Genomic DNA, 16,871 nt, shown 5'->3' with positions numbered 1-16,871 from the left:
AAATTTAGCATGTTATTGATTTCTCGATAATCAAATTGTTCGCTGTTTATTTAGAGTAGTTTGAACACTAAACCTTTCATTTTTGCACAATTTTCCCACTAGCCTGTAAAAGGTGCACAAGTTACATACACAGCCACTTTCAATTCAGCTCAATGCACCTGCCTTTGTTATTGTTTTTTAGTATTTGGCAGAACAAAAAAAAAACATGGGTTGTATGGCACATCTGCTTTCCTACAATTAGTCTTCAAACTGATGCAGTCTTCATTAAACTGGACTTCTTAGATCATGTGTCATCTTTCCTCGAGTGTCTGTAGGAACACACCCACACCAACGAGCCCCTGGGTGTTATTTTTTAACAGTGCTATTCTTGGTCTGAACATTCCCTCGGAGACAGAGAGGACCCTCTTCCACTAAACGAAAAAGATGCTATAGGCCGAGTATATGTTAAATAATGCACTGACAAACAGCTCTGTGTGTGTCGATGGACCGGTGCCCTCTATGATCTGCATAAACATCTCCCATTTGCCACAGCCACACTTAATAACAGCTGGCTCGGCTGGGCTGCCATGCCAAAGCAGTGATGGACGCCTGAGTGCTGCCAGCCTAACCCGTAAGTCAGGCATCCAGCCAGTCAGCCAGCAAGGCTGTCTCTGTTGGGCCAGCAGAAAGCCTAGTCTCTTATAATGTGGCTTGTGCACTCCAAAACAGCCAACATGAAGGAAACATGCCAGTCATTCAGACAACCAACCAGAAAACCAACACTCAGCTTAGATGTCAGTTAATCAACTCGTCGCCAGGGGTTCTCCACACACGCGTAGCCATCTAATTTTAATTCCGTCAAATGTCATGAACCCACAAGTTAGGGGCTGAAAACACAATCTCTACCACACAACAGATGAGATCTCTATAGTGTCCATCAAAATAGACTAATATTGAAAGGCAGTAACCATTAGGAGTAAGTCAACCCAGAGCGATAAACTAGAGCCTCTGTCCTTCATGCATTACCATTACACCAGGATCCGGCGACTGCAATGTTCAAACAATGGCAACGCTGTGTTAAAGTAGCAAAAAATAAGGAGATGATGACAGGTCTGCTGTTGTCTGTATGAGCTCTGAGCACTGAGTAAACCATTTGACAGACGTTTAAGCTCCACTAAGCAGGGCTAAGACTATATCTGAATACAGCTGTGTGGATCCTAATCTTATTGCCAATCTCCTACTTCACTTGTTTGGAACTAAACTCTTGGTTTGACTATAAGTTGCCATTTAGTAAAAGGATTCCTCCTCTGCATGTACACCATGCATGATAACTTAGGAAAACTGTATGCATAGAAATTTGCCAAGTTCATTAGATGCTTTGCTCTCCACTTACCCATTTGGGAGAGAATGAGCGTGGATGGCAGTCGGTGGCAGCCCCGGTGCAGAGGTAGCATTAATTAGAGAAACTGCACACGGCAGCGAGTGGCTAGATCACGTAGCTGACCTGACAGCGTTGGCAGGTCAGCATCGCGCTGTGCTAGTCCATCTGTTTACCTGTGCAAGCCAACCACTCCCAATACCTCTGCATGCCTGAGGATAGCAGTTTAACTGGCTCCGCCTTCTTCCAGCATGTCTTGCCTCTCTGTGCCTTTAGATCCCCATTCATCACCGCAACCTTCTAATTATATCAGAAACAACCACTCCTAAACTTGCTCAAGTTAAGTATAGCAAGTCCTCTACTCTCATCTCTTTTATCATCTATTTATTGACCTGCCTTTGAAAATGCAATCTATTCGCTTTAGAAGCTGCTTTCTTTCAGTTGATCCCTTGTTTAGGTGCAGCACTGAACAAGGGCTGCCTTTTGTAATAGAGTATTCTATCGATTATTTAATCGATTAATCAAGTAATCAAATGAGGTCTTTTGCCTAGATAATAATAGTCCGTGCATGTCTGTGTGAGAGGAGTGCCTGTATGAAGAAAGTTCCTATGTTTTTGTGTATGTAAGGCTTACAATTAGGCCGACTCACAGAAGTTACATCAACGAAACATTAATTAAATGAACGCAGCAGCATTTTATTTGGTTGCCTTGAGCTAAAGTTAGGAACACCATAACTAGCCATCAATATCGACCCACATTCTTAACTAGCAATAAACACATTACCGTACGTCCGCATTCATCTCAATTAGCAATCACATTAAATTAATATGTTTATGTTACGTTGCCTTGCACTGTGTTGGCTCTTGAGTAGATTTTGTGCGCTCGGTTTAACTTTGCATTACATGAAAAGACTGATTTAATTACCTGATCGAAATAAGGGCCGGCGAATAAAGAACGGTGAGAGGCCAAGGAAGAGGAAAACTCAACTGAGGAGATGAAATGTGGCAAGAGGAGGCGATGAGAAGGGACAATGGGATGTAGGATGACAATTTGTGAAAAGATTTATGAAGGTTTCCCTGATCGAGTGAATGAGTGGCAGAGTTGAATGAGTGATGAGGGTGCGGGTTGGTGAGTCATGACCTGATGATCATATCATGAATGATCCTTCTTTAGCATATTCTCTTATTTTTGAAAAAAATCATACAGATTGCATCATTGAAAACATCCTAAACTGAAATATTACATTTTTAAAGTTAATTCACAGCTTACCAGCGCATCACTGCCTGTTGAAGTGACAGGTTTTATATCTGAGCAACACTATGGACAACTAATCATTAATGACGACACCACTGGTCCTTTAAGTGTGACATTATCAGGGGGAAGTTTACACTGGATCCACAATATTTCTCATTCAGCAACACAGAAGAGGATTTTCAATACACATCTCTCCTTGTTGGTCTTTTTTCAGTGAGAATAATCGGAAAGATATTCTATAGCTGTTTCTCCAAGAGATCATTTTTACGAATAAATACAGCCAAAATCATGCCATGGCCTTCTTTGTATGGTGCTTTTGCCGGACGAACATTGCAGTTATAAAATCTGCTGAGCGACAACTTGAAAGAGGCTTGTAAATGACTGCTGGCTGCTCCTGGTGCTGCCAGGTTGTCCTAATGGACCTCGTTTCTGTCACTATTTCATACTTGTTTGGGAAACAGAACAACATGTAAATAAGAACAACTTTCTTGGGATCTAGGCTGTATGAAGACATTGTATATGTGAGCAAAGACGGTATAGGAGAGAAGGGAACGCATAAAAGGTCCAAAACCGACTGATACTGGGCAGGATTCAAGTACAGTATGACAACATTGTGAATAGGGTAATTAGCATATTGCATTAGCTTGAGACATAAAGCTACAGGCTTTGGCTGCTCTCTATTGAAAGCAATCATTTACAGTGGTTTCACAACCGCTTTCAACTAGAAGATCCTCAATTTCACACATTTACAATACACTGTCCAGCCATGTACAATTCTCTAATATTCTGTATTTGTTAATCCAAACAAAAAATGAATGAGTTTTTTTTTCCCTAAAAAGCTGTTTCATGAGAAAGTGTGAACCCTCTGACTTAAAGGCAATTACAGCAATGGTTACTCCAGGGGATGCTATTGATTTTTTTCCTCCCTTTGTCTCCCTCTCTCCCTCTCTCTCTCGTGCTCCCGCTCTGTCGTACTCAGTCTTTTTTCCCACGCACTTGCAATTAGTATGCAGGAATGAGACTGCGGGAGCACCTACCTGGGGAGCAGATCTCCAAAGTCACAAACAAATGAACAACAAAAGTAACAATCATGTGCACGAAAAACGAGGATGCACGGCCATACACACACACACACTTTAGCTTCCAAATGGTGAAGTCCAATTCTAACATGATATGAGGACATGTTACTACAGCAACCTGACACCAAACGTGTGTCTTCTATCTCCATCTAGAACGGTGCGATCACTGTCAATTTTATGAGCCGACATCAAGCTTAGTTGAATTAGGTCTGAGGACGCAGATGTATCTCAATTCATTATAACGGTGAAAAATTGCACACAAATACACTGGCATTATGTAAACAGCCCATATTTAGCACAAGACAAGACAGATCTGGGACCGAGGAATAAACGAGAAACGGAAGTGATGGCGGATTTTGCGAGGCTACAACCGTCAGAACTAGAGAAGGAGAAGGAAAGGCTAGGTTTTCTAAACCCAAAACAGTGCTGAGGCCATGAGGATGGCTTGCTATTTATAGCGACAGATTTTTTATTCAAGAGGGCTCTGCTGTTGTGCTTTCTCTCATGCTTGTGCTGCCTCTCTCTCCCTCTTTCTCACCTCCACTCTATTCTCTTTGTTCCCGCACACCATGTTCAACAAATAGAAGGGGTAAAACACTGTCATATGCCGGTATAAAGAGTATATTGTCATTAGAAATCAAAGGAGTATTTCTCATGTGTGATCCATTCATGAACAGTGACTGTAATCTGCTGCTGCATCTTCAAACAGCGAGGAGCATTAAGGATAAACTTCAGGGTCTGTCAACGCAGGACTTCCCGCATGCCTTATGTAAGCCCATAGGTTGTCCTTTTTTTACTGTACCCCTCCCTTATCTGCATGACTGAGTGACGCCTACCTCTTAGTGACTCTCCACCCCCACGAGGCCACCTCCACCCTCCCTCCTCTCACGCAAGGACACAGTGGAAGGGAATTCCTCATTACCTCAGCATTCGCCTCGCACATTTTGTGCGTCTGTACATATGAACATAAGATGACCATTTGGCGCGCACACACCATCTAACAATTTAGCATCTCTGTCTGAACCTATAATGTGTATAAAATCCCTACATAGAACCAACCTTTTCCCTCCAGCTTTAGCGCACTGATGAAATGCATTGCAGTTATAATTAGAAACTGTATGTATAATATATGAAGTTATCTTCAAACAAGCCCTATAAAGATTTTTTTTCCACTGCTCCTTAGGCATATTAAAAAAAACTGCAGCAGGAACTTTACAAAGTGCAACAATGAAAAGTGCCAGGAAGCTGCTGTAACAGTGGCAGTACGTCAAAGCAGGTCTCAAGAGAAGAGCATAATGAACGAGCTGCATCTCCCCTGCAAATTATTAACACCCACTGACAAGAGACACACAGACATACACGCACGGCACATGCTTACTGTATTTAGCGTTCGGCTCTGTGAGTATCCAGCCAAGGCGGATCAGGTGTGTCACCGATAAAAACACATTATCTCAGGAGACGCAGCAACAGAAGCAGCTCTGGACCCAGACAACCCTGATATTAGTTTTATCTCACCAAGCAGTACAAATTAATGACTTCCATTTCCCTCAGCATGTAAATAGCTGAGATTCAGGGGGAGGGGGGGTGTTGAGCTCTGTCACTTTCTTCGGCTCATTCTACTTTCTTCATCTTCAGACCGGCTCTGTTCCCTTCCTGTCTGCAGGCTCCAGCATCACCGTTTTGTTAATGGGTTTCCCTTAAAATGTACAGAACAGTCTATTTTGACTGCGCCGTCTCTTTTTCTGAATGAAGCGGAAACACTACAGGAAAACAGAAAGCCTTGCTTGCTGTCTCCCTCTCTCTCTCTCTACTGCTCTTATGCCATGATGCGCACAGTTTGCACCGCTCCCTTCTCCTCCAACCCTCCCTTTCCATTGGATTCTCTCTCCCTCTCTCTCTCTGTCGTACATATCTTGTTTGCTCTCTGCCTCTGTGCAACAATATAATTGCAATGACAGCCAAACCATGGCTCGCAAGAAGCCCAGCTGTTTAGAGGGCTGCATGGAGCAGCCAGTCTGTTATTCGATACAACAGCAGGATACTTATGAGAGGTTATAATGAATAGATTTATTCTTTCACAACACGTGTTAAACTTGACATATATAGAAGCCTCAGTCTGCAGACAGGCAGATGACAAAAAAATTGCAGCACACTAGTTACAATTCATCTCTCACCATTTCAGATACATGAGGTTGTTGACTGTTGTAGCCTGTGTACCAACAAACTGAATGGGCTTAAAGTAGTGACAGCTGCTGGTGAAAACAGAGCACTGCTGCAATGGTCAAAATTAAAACAGGAGGTTTTGAAGGGAAACTAGTGGGGGAATATAATGAAACCACCTCATTAGTGAAGAAAAACCTTAATCCCACAAGACGACATTTGCATCTTCTCCCTGCAGCCCCCCTCAGCTGAAAGATGCAGCGGAAAAGAGGCAGGCAAAAGTTCAGCATCAAAGAAAAATGTCAGTAGGAAAAACTCTACATGTAAGGTGGCTGAAGTCCAGGGATGTCTGTCTCATACATAGTTACGTTGACAACATGTGACCAGGCTTTACTGAGCACTTAAGGAGAAATGGGCAGATTGTTTTTTGATAGATCATTAAGACGTTGTGAATATTTTGCTTGCGACTTGGTTGCAATCAGAATGACCACTCACTGTAACAGTAAATACAGACAGTGTTTCCTCTACATTCATTTAGGAGTGGCGGGCCGCCATTCAAATACATCACCGCCGCATGTCTAAACCTTCACAGCAGAGTCTTGCACTGGGTCTTTCTTAATGTGTGTCTCCTCTAGGAATGGGAAATCGGCCTTATCTTCAGATCGTTTGATTGTGGTCACTGTCGATACAATTTGAGGAAGAAAATTGCCTTTTTTTTTTTTACTCATACTCATTTTAAGACAAAGATTAGCTTTGTGGCTCACTGGTGAGCAATGTTGACTCAAGATGAGCAAGATGGTTTGTGGATCCTGCACTACATAAGCAGGTACAGAAAATGGAGTATGTTTAGCACACAACTGGCCCTCTATCTTTATTTAGCTACGTATAATGTGTAGGAATTCCCCCCCATCTAGCGGTGTGGTTGCATATCGGAATGAATTCTTGATGTTGCATTCACGTGAAATCGGGCAGTCGTCAGACAGACAACAGACGCTGCATGTAAGTGTTCCGCCAGCACGAGGCAAAACAATACAGGCGTGACAATATGTTGTCATGGTGATGTCGTATCGTTTACCTGACCCATGTTTTACCGTCTTTCTCTTGTTGAGTAAAATGACAACCGGTTGGTTTGACCACGGGCTTCTGCCTGACTGCACCTGAATGCAACATCAGTGCCTCCGTCCTTCCTCACACTACACAGTGGTGACAGTTTTAACAGGCACTACCTGGAAAACTTTCTCCCCAAGCCGACAGCTCCGGTGAGTTTCTATGGTTACCTACGGTCACACTGCCACTGAACGTAAAAAATGGTGATGCAACATGGCAGCCTCAGTTCGGTGCATCGCCCACTTATGTATTTGTAATGACTTGTAACAACTCATTCTTCAAGGTACGAGAAAGCTTTCATTTGTATGCGGGTGTGATTCGACTTCAGTGAAATACGTATTTATGAAGGAAATATTTGATTTTTGCTAATAAAAAGCCAAATAAGTTACATACTGGGGCTTTAAGATGAGAAACTAACCTATGCCTCTCCAAACCTATAGCATGGCCCTGGAAAAAAGGTTTGTCTAAGGTTGACCACATGACTGAGTAAAGGGGATGGCATGCACTAATGCCACCTAATGCCTCAATCCTGGCTGCAACTGCCTCTTCTGCAGTCGGTAGCCTCTTGCTCAGGACGGAGAGACAAGACAGCAAAAGGCTTAGAAGAAGAAGGAAGGAGAAAGGGGAGGAGCTGAGCAAGGATCAGCAACCAGAGATACCACAGATAAACCGTTCATGAACACAATCACCTGACAAGGTGCTGCAGTCGCTGCACACTGAGGTAAAGCCATCAGGAAGCACAGGAGTCATTGCATATAGCCCAAAACAGATCTTCACTAAATATTACACTGTTTAGACATAACCAGTTTCTTATTAACTTGTGATTCTAGATGGGTTGAAAGAGGCCTATTTTGGCTCTTTTTTTTTTTTTTTAAATAAAGCTACATTAAATCAATAGAAATTGATTTTAAATATATTAATAAATCTACCTTAAAAAATAACTACAAAATAGATGCTTTGTCAGCCCCTGCTTGGCTTGCCACCTAATGATGAATTTCAACATGTGACGAATTCTCTGTTTTCTTTTCCTTTGAAGCATCATGTGAAAACCCTCCAGCTTTGCAGCAATGACACTGAAGTCAGTGAGGCACCTATATCCAATCAGAGGCCAGACCTAACAGCGATGCAACCAGTCGCCTCTCTTCTGTTCTGATCAATAATTTACACCAAAGCAAGCAATGATGGATTGGTATGAAAGAGAGAGATTGAGAAGTGAAAACATCAAGAGAAAAGCAAGCAAAGAAAACAAAGAAAATCAAAAGACGAGGGATAAATAAAGATGGAGAGACACAGAGAAACAGGAGTGGTTAAGAGAAGAGAGAGATAGCAGCAGCAACAGCACCACGCTTGGTGCTCTGGCAGGGATCTATAAATAGCTCTTCAAATCTCTCTAGAAAAAGCCACTCTGCTGCTGCAAACAGAGATTCAGAAACAGTAGCAGATATGGATACCTGGCTGACAAATAAACGCAGGGATCGTGTCTTATTGGATAATGGCTGCATATTTTTAATTCTATCTGCCTGTAAAATACAAGATTAGTACCACTTTGACCGTCTTGGCGTGCATACATATTTGATCATAGCGCGTGAATACAGTAAAACCAAGTAGGTTAACACAGTAAATCACATGTCCTACTGTTGCATGAATAAAGAGTTGTTTATAGTCGTGCATCCTGCAATCCAAAGACATGAATTAAGAGCCTTTTGAAAGCTAAATCGTTTACACTTTTTCACCTAGTTGTAATAAATAAGGCTAAGAATGTATTTGACATTTCACAATCGGATAAATTCTTCACATAAAGCTTGAAAGTTACATGGCCAAAGGGGTGGGGGACATTTTGACAAGGAGGCAGGATACTCCATCTTTCTCTATGTTGGCCTTGGCAACAGTAGACTGTTGATTCAATGACTCACCTCCATCAGATCTTACTAGATAAGCCTTTTCTCAATGCTACTGCCATTATACCACTAACTGGACTTTGTATTATTTAGGAGAGATTGGTGAACAATGTTCAATTGCAGACAAAATCTATAGTAATGGGGTCACATAAACACAACATTTAGTGCTTTAAAGCTGAAAATGTTAGGACTGGTACCTCCTTAACCTGAGATCGATCTTACCTAAAACAGTCTTTAAAATGACCCAACAAATTGTGATATATTCATGACAATCTCAGCATCACATATGACTATGTTAGCAGCCCATACCTGCCATTTGCCAACATCACATGACTGATGCAAAATGATATGAATACTTATGTTTTCAGACACACGTGCATGTTTTCCCAGAGCAGATGTTTGAATGGCAGCCTTGTCAGTCTGTGCTGTCATCCAACCATGTTTGACACAAATCTAATTTCAGCTTAAGAGTTGAAAAGTAGTACTAAAGCCAAGACACAACAGTCACCATTCAAAGAATATTTCTAAAGAGATTTTTCAAACTACGGATCGAAACAGAGAAGTAAAGAGAGGCCTGTTGCGCTTTAATCTCTTAGAGAATTAAGTCTCACTGAGGAAGGGCCTAACACTGATGAAACTTAGTTTGGAGGATGGCAAATAAATAATATAGCCTATAACATTTAAACATAATGTCAGGGGAACGTTTATTTGTTTTAAGTAGTCTTGAAACTATATCAATTAGATTGGCGTCATACGCCATTACCGATCGATCATTGAGGCAGACTAATGTTTAAGACCTGCAACTTGCTCCTTATTAGTTGTTACATCTACACTTTGTTTGCTGCCGTTTCTGATCATCAGTGGGCACACGCTGGTCCTATGTCACCGGTTAAGTTTGGGTTTTTTTAAAGCGTGATTTCAACAAACAGCTACAGTCTGTACACAATGACTTCATGCGGAATCAAACGAATAGCAGATCACTTCAGTCACGCATTCATTCACCGAGTTTCAGCACCGTGTCTCAGTTAAAATTAGATGGGTAAAATGTTAACATGGCCATCTCGAGTCAGGCACCACGGAGGACGCGGACTTTAAAGATGGTGCTTAACATTACGTTAAATATCTCACTAAAGATCATGGATCATCGATTTCTAATCATCACAGGATATCTTTAAAGATCGGACTCACCGTTTCGCTGGCTTTGCGTCTCGAGTCCGCGTGTTGAATCCTTCAAGTTGTGTCTGTGGGGAACAGATGGTAGTGTGGTCAAAGCCTTGGCTGTGTGCAGTTGACTGAAAATATTAGCTTGCCCACACGCTAACAATAGCTAGCTCACAGCTTTAGCTCGCTGAGTATAATTAGCCACATAGAAAACCTAGCCTGGCTAATGTTAGCCCGCTAGCTAGCCTTTTCTTTTCAGTGTACGCTTGCTGCCCAACTTCAACAAAAACCAAGCGTGTGTGCTACAAACTGGCTAGCCAACAAAGTACCATATGTTTACAATGAGGCGAACCCTTGTTATAAATCTCTACCCGCACTGTCAGGTCTCAAAATAACAGGTGCTAGCGGCTAGCTCCCCGACTGACTTACCGATGCTAATGTAATGGTGCTGCTAGCTGCTGCTGCCGCTGCCGCTGCTGCTGCTGGAGCTGGAGCTGGTTCACTGCGACCCCGACTGTCAAAATAGCGCCGCGGGAGGGGAGAGCGGCATGAACGGTAACGATAAAGAGCAAGCGCTGAGGAGCGAGGCAGTCAGATCAATAAGAGCAATACGGCTAAATAACAACAAAACGGCCAAAAGATAAAAGGATATAAATTAAAGAAAAAAGAAACAAAACGCTATTCCCCCTTCTCGGCTCCGGCTTGTGGTGAGTGTGTCAGCGTCACTTTTCCCCCCTCACCGACAGTTTACGTCAGCGGCGTACTTCAGTCGCAGGGAGACGTTCAAGACACAGTAAACTTATACACCGTCAAATGTTCCCCACTGTCAAAGTGTTGGGCCAATAAACGTACGTTTGTCATCAGAGTTCAGTGTTCACTTTTTAACTTTATTGTCTTTCGCTGCAAAAGGATTGAGGATTTTTAACATGAATTGTAGCATTTTATGAGGGAGGTTTTATTTTATATATTTTTTTTAACAATATCCCTTTGGTGGAAAGTAGGCTAAGTAGCTACAACTCAGGCACTGTAGGCTACTTTTCAAGAGGCTACTTGACTCGTATTTCCAAATCCGGTCCATTCACGCTGTTGTTCCACTGCATTTCAGATGATAGCCTACAGCTCCACTATTTGACAAGAGCCTGCGATCATCCTAATTAAATATGATGCATTATTGTAGATTAGACCCACTGCTACAAAGTTCAAAGCAACACCACAGCTTCTAAATTCATGAAAAACTACCTCTGATCTTGTTTTACGATAGCTTTGAGTGCACAAAATATAATATTTTGTAACTATCTATGGTGGTTGCTACTTCCACGGTAGCCTACATACCTTCCATTAGGCCTATCTGATGCATTGCAGGTCAAACACATCAATTAGCCTAAGTGCATCAAAAATATAAATATCAATAGGCTATTAGCCTATTATCAGTGTAGGCCTAAAATTGGACGATCATATTTTAATCTGTCGTAGTTATATGTTTGTGATTAGAGTGATGAAATCAAATATTTCATTGACTTTTGATTTGCACGCTTGTTTTGTTTAGCCTATAGGCTACGTTTAAAGTCAACTCTGTTGCAGTTTCGAAACATCACCACATGTCGGCAGGCAAGTACTTCAGTACAATAAAGGCCTTGGGACTCCTGTTGAATTGAAGACTAATTGGGAAAACGTCCTATTATTCGCTGTAAGTAGCACTGATATAGGATATAGGCTAGGGTATATATACAGGCTAATACACTTAGCCTACACCTATTTTTTAGACTTTATTTATTTGCACATATAAAATAGAACAAAACATTTACCTAGGCCCATCTCTCTTAGCCTACTAGTGAGTAAGGTAGGCTACGAAAAGAAAAATGTGCAAGTGAGGTCTGAAACCCGAAAGGCTTATAACATGACCTCGCCTTGACCTAACAAATAATTGAAACACTGTAAAGAAATAATAATCACATACCTTGTGCAAGGTAGAGAAATAACAAACAACTGATAATTTGATTGTCTGTAAAGGCTAACCTACACCTCCAAAAATCTAAAACTAAAATAAAATAGTAGCCTAATAATGATCAATAAAAATAAAAGTAATAGCCTATCCAATGGGTGCATATAAGGCAGATGTAAAATTTTATAGACTAAATAATTAGCAACCTGTTGGGCTCCATGTTTTCTGCTGGTCCACACAAGTTTAACGAAGTAGACTTGTCACATGAGTTGCCTAAAAGGAAAGTTGAAAAGGTTTTCAACTTTTTCGAAAACACCATACAGAATAACAGTCTGCCTCCTTTGTCATTATTTTAAAATGAAGTCAGTGTGTGTTTGTGTTGTAGACCTGTGTCTTATTATCCAGAGCAACAGTGCCATCCAGCCGACTCACAATGTAAAAACACTGCATCAAAGCCCCTCAATACCGTTGCGATTTTGATTGAATTTGCTATAAAATTTGACTTGCGTGACTCTTTTTTCTTCCTCTCTCGCTTACACACACACTAACTCACACACCACACATCAAAAACATGACTGAACGCGTCTAAAGTAACGCGTTATGGTCCCCGCCTCATTGGCACGAGCCCATTCGCACATTTTGAAACAAGTTAATTGTTTGGCGCTGATGACGCTGGTTGATTCATTATCTGGGTTAAAGGGCACTGAATCTCAACTTTGATCGGGATGGGTGATGTCAGGTTGCGTCTCGCTCCGTTACCCTGGACGACGTGGAGCATTGTGAGACAGTCCTACCTGTTATGTGATAGGCTAAAGACGATGATGTCAACCTTATTGCATTCAGCTGAAATAGTTAAAAAAGTGTGTATGGTTTGATTTATTAGTATGCCAAGTAGCAAGTACGATCTTGTACCAGGTGTGTCACTCTGACAGAGTTTTAATTGATTCCGGGAGCCACTAAACGCCCTCTATCTCTCTCTCTCTCTGTCCGGTGATTCAGAAGCCTGCGTGTGTGTGTGTGTGTGTGCGTGTGCATGTGCATGTGTGTGTGTAATTTCCCCGGTGCCCCGATGCGCTCATTGGTGCATCCCTCCAACGTGTCAGTTTGGTGGATTACCCCCACATGATTTATCTTCAACTTCAGGAGGTTGAAAACACCACTGCTTTCTCCCAGCTCCTGTAGCCTATTCACGGAGTCCAGCTGCCAACGAGGACCTCTGACAGCATTTGGGGAAGCAACTTGTGACTTCAAAAGAACAACTCAGGGAGGAGGATCTGAAGATTCCTTTATTCGTTTTCTTAGCCTACTTCTTTTTTTGAACACAGATATGCAACTTTTTACTTCACAGTCGAGGATGACGGCGTCTTTTTTGCTCCCATCTCTTCTGTTTTTGGCGTGCCTGCTGCTGAGGGGTCTCGGGGGGGTCAGTGGCTCCCCGGGCTGCGCGTCCTGTGGTTTACCCGCGATGGAGAAGGACGCAGAACAGAGGATGATGATAGAGATAGCCAAACAGCAGATTTTAGAGAAGCTGCACCTGAAGGAGAGACCCAACATAACTCACACGGTGCCCCGAGCGGCGCTCCTCACGGCGCTGCGTAAACTGCACTCGGGGCACGTAAGACAGGACGGTACACTTGAGCTAGAAAACAATGTACCTACCAAAGACCAAGGCTATGAAATAGTGAGCTTTGCAGATATAAGTAAGTTTGGTATTCATCTTTTATATTGTAATGCTGTGTGGCACTGAAGCGCCCTATATGAGCGTGCGCTTCACGTGCTTGAAATGTGTAGCCTACAAATTAGGTCTAAGCTTTCCGTTCGCTTTGCTGTTAAGTTGTTGTTCTGCTCCGTACAATGTCTAAAAAGATAGGATAACAGTAGCCTACCACCAGTTTTTAGACTTAATGTCAGCTATATGTAGGCCCTATACTGTATATCAACTATATATGTATATGTAGAGCTTGTTCTAAGTTTATTAGTTCTAGTGTCAACCAGTAATAAGGTTAATGTAAGTAAGATAAATAAAAATACACTAACTTATCTTTTATTTGTACACAAATCTGCAACTTAACAAGTGTGGCTATAACTTTTTTCCATTGAAGTGACTCTCTTCTGTGTCTGAAATATTAACAATCTTTCTTTTTTTCAAAATGTCAATGATCTGTAGGTGAGACAGGGAGGAGTGAGCAGGCCAGCCTCAGCCTTACCTTCCAGTTTCTTCAGGAACGTGGCCAGTCTATCCAGGTCCTTCAGTCCTCTCTGTGGATCTATGCCCGCTCCTCAGGGGACCCTCACCGGGACTCCCGCCTCCCAGCCAAAGTCTTCCTCTATGCAGAAGATGGGGTGTCCGGCACCAACCGCACCCTGGTGATAGAAAAGATGTTGGAGGTCCAGGAGAGCAACTGGCACACTTTCCCCATGACCCGCACCCTGCAGTCGTTCCTCGATGGAGGTCAGCGCCGGCTACGGCTGGAGGTGAGCTGTGATGAAGATGGGAAGAACCTTTGCTCCCTCGATGGCCCTGAAGAAACCCCCTACCAGCCCTTCTTGGTGGCCCAGGTGCGTCTCCGTGCCGACCACTCCAAGCACTTGCTCAGGAAGCGCTCCTTGCGTTGTGGTGATGATGTGACGGTGTGCTGCAAGAAAGACTTCTACATCAAGTTCAAGGACATACAGTGGGATGAGTGGATCATTGCACCTGAAGGCTACCACATGAACTACTGCATAGGCCAGTGTCCCCAGCATCTGTCCGGCTCCCCGGGTATAGCGTCCTCGTTCCACGCCACTGTCTTCAGCCAGCTGAAAATCAACGGCATCAACACAGCTACAACTTCATGTTGTGTTCCCACTGAGCGCCGGCCACTCTCCATGGTCTTCTTTGACTCTCAGCACAGCATTGTCAAAATGGACGTTCCAGACATGATAGTGGAGTCCTGCGGATGCACATAAAGGGCAGAATACAAAAGACATGGTATAGTTAACATACGTAGGCTGGTGTTGTGCACATTGAAGACAGACAGACTCAGATTAAAAGATACAAACACACACTAACAGAAATTTGGACAACCAACATTGATGTTAGTTATCTGTACAAGACACTTTAATTCATTTTGAAGCATCATCTCATGAATTTGGTTGTAATATCAAAAGTAGCCATCGTGTAAAGACACAGTGTTGGCACTATAGAAGCTTAGAGTTTAATTTGATATAATTTTGCTCCAAGAGAATATATTTTTGAACTTTGTTGGTAGAATTCTTTTTAAAGACAAGATGGTACATGTTTTTATTTTGTCACAATGGAGACACATGCTGAAATAGGCATGTTGGCACTTATTTTATTCGCTTAGGATAAAAGTGTCTGCTCTCACTCATTAACAGTTTTAATTTAACATTTGTCTCGTATTATGCAGGTAAGGGTTGCAGAGAAAAACAACTCTCCCAATACACATGAGATTATTTTCACGCCTTTACTATAGTATTACGTTTTGTTTTTTTTGTCATTTGTCATTTATTTATTTTGTTTTCCACTCTTGCTGCTGGGATTCAGTTCAAAGATGCAGTAACATGTTATGGATCATCTTAGGGCATCACTTTCAACTCTTCCAAAATACATTACCTTTGTTTCCAGTATTCAGTTTCGTTATAGTCACAGTGTCCACATATAACATATAGAAATGAATACTGATACTTTTATTTTACAGAGCACAAATCTATTTTTTTTGGTCTACTTAAATACTGCCATTTTAAAGCAAGGCTTTGGAAACAATGAAAGAGATCCTTGATTTAAAGTATGCCTTCTTCCTTAACTCATGATGACTAAGTGCAACTTGGACAATGAGCATCAAGCCATTTTGACTGAATGAAGTCGAAATACTGAAGAGTAGCAGTTAACCTTCTTTTAAAGTAGATCACTTTTTTTTCCATTACTGTCTAATGGAAGTCTTTTGACGGGGACCTGTGACAAAATGCTCATATTGTGCTCATGTTTTGATGACTTAGATTTTTCTACAAGAAACTGAACCAGCTTCAACGGGTATAATCTGCCCTGTTCTCTTTCTGGCAGCAGTCGATGCCGCACGCACACTGAAGTATGTTAAGTCAGCATCTCCACTGTATTATTTACACAAGTCGGCTAATCAGTTGGGTAACTGTGACTCTGACAGCATATGAACCCGTGGTCATTTTTCAGCGGCGTGAGCAAACATTTAGCTATTGCATCAGTGTCAGGTAATGTGAAGGTCTGTTCTGCAGTTGGGTCAACGAGCATGTGCCGTTGCACGTTGGCATTTATATCTGTCAAAGTCTAAAGTTTTCAGGGCTGATGTAAAATTAGAAGATTTCCAGCCAAAGGTAATCTGTAAATCATTGGGGGGAGGAGGATTTCATAGCATCTGTTTATCTCTATTGTTCTGAGGAAAACAACCAAATGTAGTGTATTTATACATGCCTGCATCCATGCTGAAATCATGAGATTTAAATTGGTGTTGATGTTGACATCTGTTAGCACAAGCCTTATAGAATTTCATGTCAGGAAAAACTGCATAATGCAATAATTTATTGTGTACCCACACTGCTAGCACCAAATACACATATAGGCCTTTTCCACCTGTGTTTGCACTAAACAGTGTAAAAGTCAAAGCTCTTCTCAGGTTTCTGAATGACTTTTGATGGGTTTGTCCTTTGTTTGTAAATTGTACAGCTTATAGAGTTTTGTATTGTACTGTCATAATGATTTGACCAAATAGTCTACAAACTTTTTTTTGCCTCTCTGTTGCCTCTAAATTCTTCATTTGCTGTAGAGTTCAAGCTTGTGTAAAAGATTGAATGCTGGAGTTTATTGTTTGTTTTATCTTGTAAGCACTTCCTGTCCCAGGACTTAATGCGACATTGAGGTGCCATTGTACCATAACTTA

At 41.9% G+C, this 16,871-nt stretch overlaps 2 protein-coding genes across 17 annotated transcripts in view; one reads left to right on the top strand and one right to left on the bottom strand.

The window, feature by feature from the left end:
* r3hdm2 (R3H domain containing 2) overlaps positions 1-10,754 on the bottom strand; it is a 53,321-nt gene extending 42,567 nt beyond the window's left edge. For all 16 annotated transcript variants that reach the window (XM_085777633.1, XM_085777641.1, XM_085777636.1 and 13 more), the window contains exons 1-2: positions 10,446-10,754; positions 10,044-10,096 (exon numbers count right to left, since the gene is read on the bottom strand). The gene's annotated coding sequence lies outside the window, so the exon portion shown is untranslated. The remainder of the gene's footprint in view (positions 1-10,043; positions 10,097-10,445) is intronic.
* Positions 10,755-13,121: 2,367 nt separating this feature from the next.
* Positions 13,122-15,656, top strand: LOC146988026 (inhibin beta B chain). The gene is made up of 2 exons (XM_085777632.1): positions 13,122-13,658; positions 14,126-15,656. Exons 1-2 carry the CDS (start codon positions 13,286-13,288, stop codon positions 14,905-14,907), a joined length of 1,155 nt encoding a protein of 384 aa, XP_085633758.1. The 5' UTR covers positions 13,122-13,285; the 3' UTR covers positions 14,908-15,656.
* Positions 15,657-16,871: the final 1,215 nt, after the last annotated feature.

Source organism: Trachurus japonicus, chromosome 5 (assembly GCF_045865225.1).
Source record: "Trachurus japonicus isolate A0001 chromosome 5, Traja_1.0".
Lineage (NCBI taxonomy): Eukaryota > Metazoa > Chordata > Actinopteri > Carangiformes > Carangidae > Trachurus > Trachurus japonicus.
Note: the sequence above shows the minus strand (reverse complement) of the source record. Positions and strands in the feature narration are given on the sequence as shown.